We start from the raw sequence: 13,680 nt of genomic DNA on the forward strand, positions 1-13,680 counted from the left end.
TCTATCTATCTATCTATCTATCTTCCATCTATCTATCTATCATCTATCTATCTATCTATCTATCTATCTATCTATCTATCTATCTATCTATCTATCTATCTATCTATCTATATCATCTCTCTCTATCATCTATCTATCTATCTATCTATCTATCTATCTATCTATCTTCCATCTATCTATCTATCTATCTATCTATCTATATCATCTCTCTCTATCATCTATCATCTATCTATCTATCTATCTATCTATCTATCTATCTATCTATCTATCTATCATCATCATCATCTATCTATCTATCTCTATTCCCCCCCCCCTCTCTCATACATTGGGTCACTTTCTTGCCACCTCATGCCTCCATCTTATTTTGCAACAACCTTTCTCCTTCCATCTTCTCAACCTCTTCTCTGCCTTCTTCTTTCCTCCTCACCTTCCTCCTTTCTTCTTCCCCTCTCCTCCTCCCTCCTCCTCTTTCTTACCCTCCCTTACTTTCTCTGCTTCACCCTTTCTTCTTTTCCCTCCTCATTCCCCCTCCTTTCTGTTGTTGCCCTTGCTTATTTATTTCCTCTGATGGGTTCTCGGGGTGGCGTTTCAACAATCCCAATTTTATATTTTCGTACAAATAATTTTCTCTGTTTACATTTTATTTCTTGGAAATGCTTTCTAGGTGCGTGTTTTTCCCACTTGCATCCAGTAGGGGGCGCTGGGGGACTTAATCCATCAATCAGAATAGATTGATGGGACTCAGTGCATGAAAAAGAAGGGCAGGATGTGAAAATTAAAAATAAAAACAACTCCAACCTGGGTTGAGTAAAGTTTTAGCTGTAATTGCTAAATGGCCCCTCCCTGGCCAGAAATGGGGCCAGTTAGGATTGCTACCATCAAGATGCCCTTCCTCTTAGTCACATCCCCATGGAAGTCCAATAATGGGATGAAATTTCCAGACAATTGAGAGCAATTAACCAGTGGAACAGCTTGCCACCAGAAGTTGTGGGTGCTCCATCGCGGGAGGCTTTCAAGAAGAGGCTGGACGGCCACTTGCTTGGAATGGCATAGGGTCTCCAGCTTGAGCAATGGGATGGACTAGAAGACCTCCAAGGTCCCTTCTAACTTCTGTTATTCCTGACAATGAGAACAATTTAACCAGTGGAACAGCTTGCCACCAGAAGTTGTCAGTGCTACATCACTGGAGGTTTTAAAGAAGAGACTGGACAGTTACCTGTCTGAAGTGACATACTTGAGAAAGGGGTTGGACTGGAAGACCTCCAAGGTCCCTTCCAACCCTGTTATTCTGTAAGGGCCTCCTGCTTGAGGAATGGGGGTTGGACTAGAAGACCTCCAGGGTCCCTTCCAGCTGTGTTATTCTCTAAGGATCTCCTGCTTGAGGAATGGGGGTTGGACTAGAAGACCTCCAAGGTCCCTTCCTACTCTGTTATTCTGTAAGGGCCTCCTGCTTGAGCAAAGGGGTTGGACTAGAAGACCTCCAAGGTCCCTTCCAAACCTGTGATTTTACGTTCTATGGCTAGTCCTGAATCCACCCTGAAGGCAATGAACTTTCCTCCACAAGTCACAACCCAACCTTTGTGTTTTTCACACTTTGCCGCCACCATCACACCTCAGGTTTTACCTGGTGCCGGGTGTCCGTGCTGTGGCTGGAATGCAGGCGCCGGATAGAATTTTCCCGGGTCAAAGTCAGTTCTTCCTCGCTGCCAAGGAGAAGGAGAGGAGGTACTAAGGGTGTGAGCTTGGCGAAAATGCCTCTCGGCCCAACCGTGGACTCAGTTTCCTGGTCCTGTCTCCAGAAGAAGGAGTTGGCTACCCTCCCCAGAACGTAGAGTGGAAGTCCACAACTTGAAAATGGGTGGAACCTCAACTCCCAATGTGAATCGACGTCACGGATGGATGGACTTCAACTTCCAGACTCCTGGAAGAGTATTTTTCAACCTTGGGCACTTGAAGGTTGGATGGATTTCAACTTCTAGAATTCTCTGGCATGGCTGGGTGGGGAATTCTGTGAGTTGAAGTCCACCCATCTTCAAGTGCCCAAGGTTGACCAACATTGTCCCACGTTCAGAAACCATCTTCTGCCATATCAAAATATACATCCATCCCTCTTCCCTCTGATGTTTCATCCCACCCTTGATCTCCTCCGCCACCCAAGGTCCTTCCTCATCCCTTGGAGGACCTCCAACTCAAGGATGATGATCGATGTCAACCCTGAGGCGGACCTGACTGAGTCCATCTTTGAGGCTTCAGGGTGTCACACAGTAGAAGAAGGGACAGGGGAAGGGGAATAGTTAAGCTGAGGTTTTTTAGTCGAAGCAAAACATTTTCCCACGGGAACCAAGGTCATTCCAACAGGTGGCTGGGGAGAGGAGGAGTGCATTACTCGGAATCCTGACAACCGAAGGATCAGACAGACCGGTTCTCACAACCTTCTCGTAAGACGAGGTCGATCATGAGAGGAGAGGATACCAACACGAGCATCCCTGCAACCGTTGCTTACTATTTCTTGGTGATGCGCTTGGTTTTCCGCTTGTGGTAGCAAGTCATGAGGATGACCACCAGGATCAGGAGGCTGAGCAAGACCCCCGAAATGACGGCCACCCCGATCATGGAGATGGAGACCACATCCACCTGTGGTGCTGGGAGTTCTGCAGGTGAGAAAACAGGAGCCTATTTTGAAGGGCCAAGATATATATATATATAATATCGGACATAGTTAAATGGAATTAAATATATATATTTAATTCGGTTTCTGAAAATATACGTATATATCTCTCCCCCCCCCCTCTCCTCTTTTTCTCTCTCTCTCTCTCTCTTTCTGTCTCTGTCTCTCACTCTCTCTGTCTCCCCCCTCTTTCTCTCTCTCTTCTTTCTCTTTCTCTCTCTCTCTCCCTCTCTCTCTCCCTCCCTCCTTCTCTCTCTCTCCTTTCTCTCTCACCCTTTCTCTCTCCCCCACTCTCTCCCTCCCACCCTCTTTCTCTCTCTCTCACTCATTTTATCTCCCCCTCCCTCTTTCTCTTTCTTCTTTCTCTCCCACCCTCTTTCCCTCCCATCCTCTCTCTCTCCTTCTCTTTCTCTCTCTCTCACACGCAAATGGTGAGCACATCACACAAGGAAATTGTAACCCTCCTAAATGCAGGTAGCCCTCAAGTTACGACCCCAATTGAGCCCAACATTTAACAGTTGTTAAGTGAATCATTGCATTTGACTGTAAGCACTTAGAGAGGGCTGGGAAGTGGTATATAAGTATAGGTTCCTCCTTCCCTCCCTCCCTTCCTCCCATCCTTTCTTCCTCCCTCCCTCCCTCCCTCCTTCCTTCCTTTCTCCCTCCCTCCTTCCTTCCTCCCTCCCTCCCTTCCTCCCATCCTTTCTTCCTCCCTCCCTCCCTCCTTCCTTCCTTTCTCCCTCCCTCCCTCCTTCCCTCCCTCCCTCCCTCCCTCCCTCCCTCCTTCTTTCCTTTCCTTTCCTTTCCTTTCCTTTTCCTTCCTTCCTTCCTTCCTTCCTTCCTTCCTTCCTTCCTTCCTTCCTTCCTTCCTTCCTTCCTTCCTTCCTGTTAGAATGTAGTATTGCAGGCAAACTCTGCCCACAGTCAGGAGTTCGATCCTGACTGGCTCCAGGTTGACTCAGCCTTCCGTCCTTCCGAGGCGGGTAAAAGGAGGACCCAGATTGTTGGGGGCAAGAGGCTGGCTCTGAAAACTGCTCAGAGAGGGCGGGAAAGCACTGTGAAGCGGGATATAAGTCTATATGCTATTGCTATCTTCCTTCCTTCCTTCCTTCCTTCCTTCCTTCCTTCCTTCCTTCCTTCTTTCCTTTCCTTTCCTTTCCTTTTCCTTCCTTCCTTCCTTCCTTCCTTCCTTCCTTCCTTCCTTCCTTCCTTCCTTCCTTCCTTCCTTCCTTCCTTCCTTCCTTCCTTCCTTCCTGTTAGAATGTAGTATTGCAGGCAAACTCTGCCCACAGTCAGGAGTTCGATCCTGACTGGCTCCAGGTTGACTCAGCCTTCTGTCCTTCCGAGGCGGGTAAAAGGAGGACCCAGATTGTTGGGATCAAGAGGCTGACTGTGTAAACCGCTTAGAGAGGGCTGTAAAGCACAGTGAAGCGGGATATAAGTCTAAGTGCTATTGCTATTCTTTTTCTCCTTCCTTCCTTCCTTCCTTCCTTCCTTCCTTCCTATCTTCCTCCTAAAGGTTGACTCAGCCTCCCGTCCTTCTGAGATCAGTTAAACAAGGACCCAGATTGTTGGGGGCAAGAGGCTGGCTCTGTAAACTGCTCAGGGAGGGCGGGAAAGCCCTGTAAAGCAGTTTATAAGTCTACGTGCTATTGCTATTTTCCTTCCTTCCTTCCAATATTGCAGGCAAACTTCCTTCCTTCCAATATTGCAGGCAAACTTCGTTCCTTCCAATATTGCAGGCAATATTGCAGGCAAACTCTGCCCACAGTCAGGAGTTCGATCCTGACCGGCTCAAGGTTGACTCTGCTTTCCGTCCTTCCGAGGTGGGTAAAATGAGGACCCAGATTGTTGGGGGCAAATATGCTGACTCTGTAAACTGCTTAGAGAGGGCTGTAGAAGGACTGTGAAGAATGGGATACAAGTCTAAGTGCTGATGCGTTCAAGCAGGGAAGGAAGGATGATTCCACGGAGCCAATTGTACCTTTGCCCGCTTCAAATATTCTTCATCCGGTCGCTACTGGGACAGTGCAAATGGGAACTGTCCCGATTGTCGGGCCTGCAGCCATCTTCTCTTTTGGGTCTTTGGCCTGCCACACTTTCTATTATTCTACTACGCATTTTCTATGGTGGGAAAACGGGATTGTAAGGAGTGAGATGATAGGTAGCCATAACAACATTCTTTCTAGAAAGCCAAGGTCATCCTTTGTCTCTGCACCTGACCGGAACTGGATGGGTGGAAGCTGCCAGCGTGGCAGTGGGAGGTTGGACCATGGGATGGACTGGTGGGTGTGGGGGGGCAAGATCCTGAACTTTCAACTGGGTGGGGAAAACCGGGAAGCTTTCAGATTCGGGTTTTCCCAGATGTTTCCCAGCATGGCTCTCTTCATAAATTGGAACTTTGAGCAATACTTTGCCTCCAACTCTGATTTAATTTTTGATGCTACTTGGAACCCCGGCACCTATTCATGCCTGATTTTCTCAGTAATGAAAACCATACAAGATGGGAAGGCCCACGGACAATCCCAGATGTTGCCGTCTGAACCCACCTTTGATGCCCACCGCAGCCCTCACTTCCTTGGCTGCAAAGCTGTTGGACACTCGGCAGATGTAAATCCCGTTGTCTCCAGTCTTGAGGGGCCTCTGGAACAGCAAGGTGTCCCCTTTGATCATCACTCCCACGGGAAGAGGCTCGTTGAGCCTGGGGGGAGAGCAGAGAAGGTCAGAAGGAAAAAGCAACATGGAACGTGCTGGACTTAGAAGATTAGCTTAGAGGAAAGGGAAGGGAAAGGGGAAGGGAAGGGAGGAGAGCGGAGGGAGGGAAAGGGAGATAGAAAGGAAGGGAGGCAAGGGGAAGGGAGATAAGAAGGGAAGGGAGGTGAGGGGAAGGGAGGAAAGGGAGAAGGGAAGGGAGGTGAGGGGAAGAGAAGTGAGGGAAGGGAGATTGAAGGGAAGGGAGGATAGGGGAAGGAAAGGGAGATAGAAGGGAAGGAAGATAGAAGAGAAGGGAGGAGAGGGAAGGGAGGAGAGGGGAAGGGAGGGAAGGGATATAGAAGAGAAGGGAGATAAAAGGGAAAGGAGGAGAGGGGAAGGGAGGGAAGGGAGATAGAAGAGAAGGGAGGAGAGGGGAAGGGAGGGAAGGGAGATAGAAGAGAAGGGAGAGAGGGGAAGGGATGGAAGGGAGGGGAAGGATATAGAAGAGAAGGGAGGAGAGGGGAAAGGAAGGGAGGGAAGGGAGATAGAAGAGAAGGGAGGAGAGGGGAAGGGAAGGGAGAGAAAGGATAGAAGGGAAGGGAGGAGAGGGGAAGGGAGGGAAGGGAGATAGAAGAGAAGGGAGGAGAGGAGAAGGGAAGGGAGAGAAGGAGGATAGAAGAGAAGGGAGGAGAGGGGAAGGGAAGGGAGGGGAGGGAGAGAGGGGAAGGGATGGAAGGGAGGGGAAGGATATAGAAGAGAAGGGAGGAGAGGGGAAAGGAAGGGAGGGAAGGGAGATAGAAGAGAAGGGAGGAGAGGGGAAGGGAAGGGAGAGAAGGAGGATAGAAGGGAAGGGAGGAGAGGGGAAGGGAGGGAAGGGAGATAGAAGAGAAGGGAGAGAGGGGAAGGGATGGAAGGGAGGGGAAGGATATAGAAGAGAAGGGAGGAGAGGGGAAAGGAAGGGAGGGAAGGGAGATAGAAGAGAAGGGAGGAGAGGGGAAGGGAAGGGAGAGAAGGAGGATAGAAGGGAAGGGAGGAGAGGGGAAGGGAGGGAAGGGAGATAGAAGAGAAGGGAGGAGAGGAGAAGGGAAGGGAGAGAAGGAGGATAGAAGAGAAGGGAGGAGAGGGGAAGGGAAGGGAGGGGAGGGAGATAGAAGAGAAGGGAGGAGAGGAAAGGGGGAGAGGGGAAGGGAGGGAAGGGATATAGAAGAGAAGGGAGATAGAAGGGGAAGGGAAGGGAGAGAAGGGGGATAGAAGGTAAGGGAGGGGAGGGAAAGGTGGAGTGGGGAAGGGAAGGGAGGGAAGGGAGATAGAAGAGAAGGGAGAGAGGGGAAGGGATGGAAGGGAGGGGAAGGATATAGAAGAGAAGGGAGGAGAGGGGAAAGGAAGGGAGGGAAGGGAGATAGAAGAGAAGGGAGGAGAGGGGAAGGGAAGGGAGAGAAGGAGGATAGAAGGGAAGGGAGGAGAGGGGAAGGGAAGGGAGAGAAGGAGGATAGAAGGGAAGGGAGGAGAGGGGAAGGGAAGGAAAGGGAGGGAAGGGAGATAGAAGAGAAGGGAGGAGAGGGAAGGGGGAGAGAGGAAGGGGAGGGCAGGGAGAAATGAGAAGGGAGAGGGGGAAAGGAAGGGACTCAGTATTTGAAAGAAGGGAAATGCTGGGCCAGATGTTACAGTGTCAGACTTCTTCTCAGCCTAACTAGACAGGAAGACACAACCACACCCTCCCACTTTATTGTGAGTCCACTTGAGCAAAACCTCGCAAGCCCGAATGTGCCAACCGTCTGTTTCACAGCCTCGGGGGGGGGGGGGGGGGGCTCAGGACTCCCACCCACCCGTTCTGCAGCCGAGGGCTCAGCCGCCCCTTCTCTCACCCTCCTCTCGGCCCCACACACCCCATCCCGTCCCCAGAGGTTGCAGATGTAGCATCCTTACCCCCACAAGGGGCCGGCGACCCAGGCCCACAACCTGGACCGAGTCACCAACAGCTGCCTGCCATGGCAGCTCAGAATGAGCAAGACCGCAATCCTCACAGGCAGCACAATCACAAACACACACACACACACACAAGACGAGAAGCTAAGCAGATGTGAGTCTTTCTGGGCAGCTGCCAGAGGGTCTCCCTCTTCCCTGACTTCCACCGTTCTTCCATTTGTTAAATCCTACTATCCTGTTCCTGGGACTTGCAGGACGGTCAAGTTAGGGGCGAGCGCTTAATGCTCCATCCTCCAGGTTTTAGCCTTGCATGCCCATTCACACATGCGCCAGGGTCACCGTCTGTTTGTTTTCTTAAGCACAACCGAACAGGCTGCAACCTGCACAACTCCTTTTTGCCCGTATTTTTGTCCCACCCTCTGTTTTAAATATTGATGGGCTCTTTCCTCCACCAGCTTTCGGCTCAACCGTTGGGCAGAAACCGTTCGAAAACGATGAAGTAAAAAATGAGCACAAAACGCAAATATTTTGCTTTTCCTGCTTTGGCCCAAACTTGTGCAGGACGAGTCCCCGACTTCTTCCAAGGGTCAGAGAAACGATAGAGGAATGGGGAAGGTGACAAAGCTGTTCGGCGGAGTAAAAAACGACGCCTTCCTTTCGGAAATAAAAAAGGAACAGTGGTCCTGGACTTACGACCGTTCATCTCGTGACGATTCCCAGTTACGGTGGGGCTAAAAAAAAGTGACTTACGGGCAGCCCTTGTACTTTTGCCCCCTTTTATGACCTTTCTTTCCCCAGTCGTTAAATGAATCCAGCTTCTCCATTGAGTCCGCTTACCAGAAGGTCGCAAAAGGGGATCCCATGACCCCTGCAACCGTCGTAAATGTGAGTCAGTCTCCAAGCGTCCGAATTTTAATCACGGGAGATCGTAATATGTGAAAAGTCACTTTTTTCCAATGGGGTTGTCACTCCGAACGGTCCCTAAACGAACGGCCGTAACTCGAGGACTGCCCGTCCTCTGCTGAGATCTGGGTGGTGGTTTTGGCTGGTGGAAGTCACCGCAGGGGGGAAGCACAGATACGCCTGGCTCTCCTCCCCTCCCCGTGCCTGGCTCTTCCTCCACCCCAGGGACATGTTGGGTCTGGTGATAGGGGGAAGAGAAACGGGGGGGGGGAGGGGGGAGCGATGACATCATCCACCAGAGGTGCTGAAATCAAAGGGAATCCTTCCCTTTTCCCACGGGGACCTGATTAGCAGAGCCGGTGCTGAAACCTGTTTGGGCCCCACCCAAACTCTGCAACCGCGCATGCCAGCAGCACCGGAGCATGGCGGAGGAACATCGGCCTGGGCAGCTGCTGTGCCCCCTCCCTAACCCAGGGATGGAGAACCTTTTCGGCACCAAGTACCCAAACTGGAACATCTGTGCATGTGGGCCTGCCGGAGGGCCAGAAACCCCAAAGACTAGCGGGCTGTGCGCACACATGCTTTGGTCTTTGGCTGTTTTGGGGGTCGTTTTCAAGCCGTTTTTCAGCTGTTAGGCGGGTGTGAAAACGGCCCCCAAGACCGTCTTGGAAATGGCAGCTTTTCAGGCGGTGAAGAGCAGCTGGCATGCCATAGGTTTGCCATCATGGCCCTAATCCTACAAGCCCAGCCCCAACACCAATCCGAACCCCATCCCAAACCCCCCACCCCAAACCCTAACCCCCACCCCCAATCCTCCTAACCCTAACCCCAACCCCCAACAGCACAACACAACCCCCTAGGCATTGCCCCAACTCCAATCCTAACTCCTAACCCCAATCCTAACCCCAACTCCAACCCAATGCCCCAACCCTAGCCCTAACTCTAACCCCAATCCTAACCTCAACCCAATGCCCTAACCCCAACCCCTGGTCCCAACTCTAACACTAACTCTAACCCAACCCCCCCAAGCCCCAAGCCCCAGCTCTAAACCAAACCCAAACCCTATCTCAAACCCAAACTCTAACCCCAATGCCCAACCCAATGCCCCAGCCCCAGCCCCAACTTTAACCCCAACCGCAACCCAATGCCCTAACTCTAACTCCAACCCCAACCCAATGCCCCAGCCCTAGCCCTAACTCTAACCCCAATCCTAACTCCAACTCCAACCCAATGCCCCAACCCAAGCCCTAAGTCTAACTCCAACCCCAACCCTAGCCCTAACTCTAACTCCAACCCCAACCCAATGCCCCAACCCTAGCCCTAACTCTAACCCCAATCCTAACCCCAACTCCAACCCAATGCCCCAACCCTAGTCCTAACTCTAACCCCAACCGCAACCCCCAGCCCTAACTCTAACTCCAACCTCAACCCAATGCCCCAACCCTAGCCCTAACTCTAACCCCAATCCTAACCCCAACTCCAACCCAATGCCCCAACCCAAGCCCTAAGTCTAACTCCAACCCCAACCCAAGCCCTAACTCTAACTCCAACCTCAACGCAAGCCCTAACTCTAACTCCAACCCCAACCCTAGCCCTAACTCTAACCCCAATCCTAACCCCAACCCAATGCCCAACCCCCACCTCTAGCCCTAACTCTAACTCCAACCCCAACCCAAGCCCTAACTCTAACTCCAACCTCAACCCAATGCCCCAACCCTAGCCCTAACTCTAACCCCAATCCTAACCCCAACTCCAACCCAATGCCCCAACCCTAGCCCCAACTCTAACTCCAACCCCAACCCAAGCCCTAACTCTAACTCCAACCCCAACCCAATGCCCCAGCCCTAGTCCTAACTCTAACTCCAACCTCAACCCCAGCCCTAACTCTAACTCCAACCTCAACCCAATGCCCCAACCCTAGCCCTAACTCTAACCCCAATCCTAACCCCAACTCCAACCCAATGCCCCAACCCAAGCCCTAAGTCTAACTCCAACCCCAACCCAAGCCCTAACTCTAACTCCAACCTCAACCCAATGCCCCAACCCTAGCCCTAACTCTAACCCCAATCCTAACCCCAACTCCAACCCAATGCCCCAACCCTAGTCCTAACTCTAACCCCAACCGCAACCCCCAGCCCTAACTCTAACTCCAACCCCAACCCAATGCCCCAACCCTAGCCCTAACTCTAACCCCAATCCTAACCCCAACTCCAACCCAATGCCCCAACCCTAGTCCTAACTCTAACCCCAACCGCAACCCCCAGCCCTAACTCTAACTCCAACCCCAACCCAATGCCCCAACCCTAGCCCTAACTCTAACCCCAATCCTAACCCCAACTCCAACCCAATGCCCCAACCCTAGCCCTAACTCTAACCCCAATCCTAACCTCAACCCAATGCCCTAACCCCAACCCCTGGTCCCAACTCTAACACTAACTCTAACCCAACCCCCCCAAGCCCCAAGCCCCAGCTCTAAACCAAACCCAAACCCTATCTCAAACCCAAACTCTAACCCCAATGCCCAACCCAATGCCCCAGCCCCAGCCCCAACTTTAACCCCAACCGCAACCCAATGCCCCAGCCCTAGCCCTAACTCTAACCCCAATCCTAACTCCAACTCCAACCCAATGCCCCAACCCAAGCCCTAAGTCTAACTCCAACCCCAACCCTAGCCCTAACTCTAACTCCAACCCCAACCCAATGCCCCAACCCTAGCCCTAACTCTAACCCCAATCCTAACCCCAACTCCAACCCAATGCCCCAACCCAAGCCCTAAGTCTAACTCCAACCCCAACCCTAGCCCTAACTCTAACTCCAACCTCAACCCAATGCCCTAACTCTAACTCCAACCTCAACCCAATGCCCCAACCCTAGCCCTAACTCTAACCCCAATCCTAACCCCAACTCCAACCCAATGCCCCAACCCAAGCCCTAAGTCTAACTCCAACCCCAACCCAAGCCCTAACTCTAACTCCAACCTCAACGCAAGCCCTAACTCTAACTCCAACCCCAACCCTAGCCCTAACTCTAACCCCAATCCTAACCCCAACCCAATGCCCAACCCCCACCTCTAGCCCTAACTCTAACTCCAACCCCAACCCAAGCCCTAACTCTAACTCCAACCCCAACCCAATGCCCCAACCCTAGCCCTAACTCTAACCCCAATCCTAACCCCAACTCCAACCCAATGCCCCAACCCTAGTCCTAACTCTAACCCCAACCGCAACCCCCAGCCCTAACTCTAACTCCAACCTCAACCCAATGCCCCAACCCTAGCCCTAACTCTAACCCCAATCCTAACCCCAACTCCAACCCAATGCCCCAACCCTAGCCCCAACTCTAACTCCAACCCCAACCCAAGCCCTAACTCTAACTCCAACCCCAACCCAATGCCCCAGCCCTAGTCCTAACTCTAACTCCAACCTCAACCCTAGCCCTAACTCTAACTCCAACCCCAACCCAATGCCCTAACTCTAAATCCAACTCCAACCCAATGCCCCAACCCTAGTCCTAACTCTAACCCCAACCGCAACCCCCAGCCCTAACTCTAACTCCAACCTCAACCCAATGCCCCAACCCTAGCCCTAACTCTAACCCCAATCCTAACCCCAACTCCAACCCAATGCCCCAACCCAAGCCCTAAGTCTAACTCCAACCCCAACCCAAGCCCTAACTCTAACTCCAACCTCAACCCAATGCCCCAACCCTAGCCCTAACTCTAACCCCAATCCTAACCCCAACTCCAACCCAATGCCCCAACCCTAGTCCTAACTCTAACCCCAACCGCAACCCCCAGCCCTAACTCTAACTCCAACCCCAACCCAATGCCCCAACCCTAGCCCTAACTCTAACCCCAATCCTAACCCCAACTCCAACCCAATGCCCCAACCCTAGTCCTAACTCTAACCCCAACCGCAACCCCCAGCCCTAACTCTAACTCCAACCTCAACCCAATGCCCCAACCCTAGCCCTAACTCTAACCCCAATCCTAACCCCAACCCAATGCCCAACCCCCACCTCTAGCCCTAACTCTAACACTAACTCTAACCCAAGTCCCCAAGCCCCAGCCCCAGCTCTAAACCAAACCCAAACCCTAACTCTAGCACTAACTCTAACACCAACCCTAACCCCAGAAACCAACCGCAACCCCTAGCCCTAGCCTAGCCCTAACCCCAAACCAAACCCCTAATCTTAATCCCAATCCCAACCCAATGCCCAACCCCCAGCCCTAGCCCTAACTCTAACTGTAACTCTAACTCTAACCAAAAACTTCTCAAACCGAAACTCTAACCCCAACTCTGTGCATTGATGCATGCAGCAGAGCTGCCTCATTGTACAATGTGATGAGGAAACCTTTGAGTATTTCTTTAAAAGAAAGGATACAGTGGGAGGCTCTGAAGAAGGGCTTCATATGCACAGGTCACAAGGTATTAACGGCTCACAGGGCCCGGAGGTTGGACTAGAAGACCTCCAAGGTCCCTTCCAGTTCTCGGTTACTTGGAGCGCATGGGCATCAGCGCATCCTAGGCCTTTACAAATGGGACATGCTTCCCGGGGGATGGGGGATTAGAAGTTGTTGTTTGCTTGGATCCTTGCATTATACAGCAACTGAGTCCTCGACTTATGACCACAAATTTCGAGCAGAATTTGCATTGCTAAGCAAGGCAGTTCTTAAATTAAAAAACTGGCCAGAAAAATGGCCCCCAAAACAGCCTGAAAATATCCTGGAAAAGCCTGTTTTGGGGGTGTTTCTTTGGCCGTATTCAGGCCATTTAAGGTCATTTTTCAGTCCAAAAAATATTCTAAAAACAGTGTGAAAAGGGCCCGAAAAACAGTGTGGTTTTGGGTCATTTTTCACATCATTTTTCAAGCCAAAAACGGCTCAAACAACAGCGTAAAAAACTGCCCAAAAACCAGCCAGAAAAATGGTCTCAAAACAGCCTGAAAATGGCCTGGAAAACAGCCTGTACTCAGGGTGGTTTGGGGGGGGGGGCATTTTCAGGCCATTTCAGGGTCATTTTTCAGACTGTTTTTGGCCTGTAAAACAGTCCAAAAACCGCATGAAAAGGGCCCGAAAAACAGCATGGTTTGGGGTCATTTTTCAGGCCATTTGGGGCCGTTTTCAGGGCCAAAAAGAGCCCCCCAAACTGCCCAGAAAGATGCCCCCCCCAAACACCCCCGAAACAGGCTGTTTTGGGGGTGGTTTTTTTGCCCGTTTTTCAGGCCATTTTCTGGCACTCCAGCACCCACGGAGACCAGTTGGCCAGAGTGCCCATGCCCACAGAGAGGGCTCTGCGTGCCACCTCAGGGACATATGCTATAGATTCGCCATCACTGTTCTATACAATTGAATTGAATACCCCTAATACTGCATTAATGTTTTACTATGGCTGTGAAGGTTGGTACATAAGGAAGGCTGAGCGCCAAAGAACGGAGGCCTTTGAACTCTGGTGCTGGAGAAGAAGACTCCTGCATTGAGTCCCTTGGAC

General features: G+C 51.5%; 2 protein-coding genes across 5 annotated transcripts in view; both read right to left on the reverse strand.

Moving 5' to 3' along the window:
• The window catches only part of USF1 (upstream transcription factor 1), a 279,354-nt gene that overhangs the window by 55,766 nt on the left and 209,908 nt on the right, over positions 1 to 13,680 (reverse strand). The gene's annotated exons all lie outside the window — the stretch shown is intronic.
• The window catches only part of NECTIN4 (nectin cell adhesion molecule 4), a 118,369-nt gene that overhangs the window by 11,800 nt on the left and 92,889 nt on the right, over positions 1 to 13,680 (reverse strand). The window contains exons 5-7 of the mRNA XM_081967824.1: positions 5,218 to 5,369; positions 2,504 to 2,651; positions 1,625 to 1,703 (exon numbers count right to left, since the gene is read on the reverse strand). Of these exons, the coding sequence (XP_081823950.1) occupies positions 1,625 to 1,703; positions 2,504 to 2,651; positions 5,218 to 5,369 (379 nt within the window). The remainder of the gene's footprint in view (positions 1 to 1,624; positions 1,704 to 2,503; positions 2,652 to 5,217; positions 5,370 to 13,680) is intronic.

The sequence above is a fragment of the Natrix helvetica genome (genome assembly GCF_964273705.1).
Source record: "Natrix helvetica genome assembly, chromosome: 16".
Classification (NCBI taxonomy): Eukaryota; Metazoa; Chordata; class Lepidosauria; order Squamata; family Natricidae; genus Natrix; species Natrix helvetica.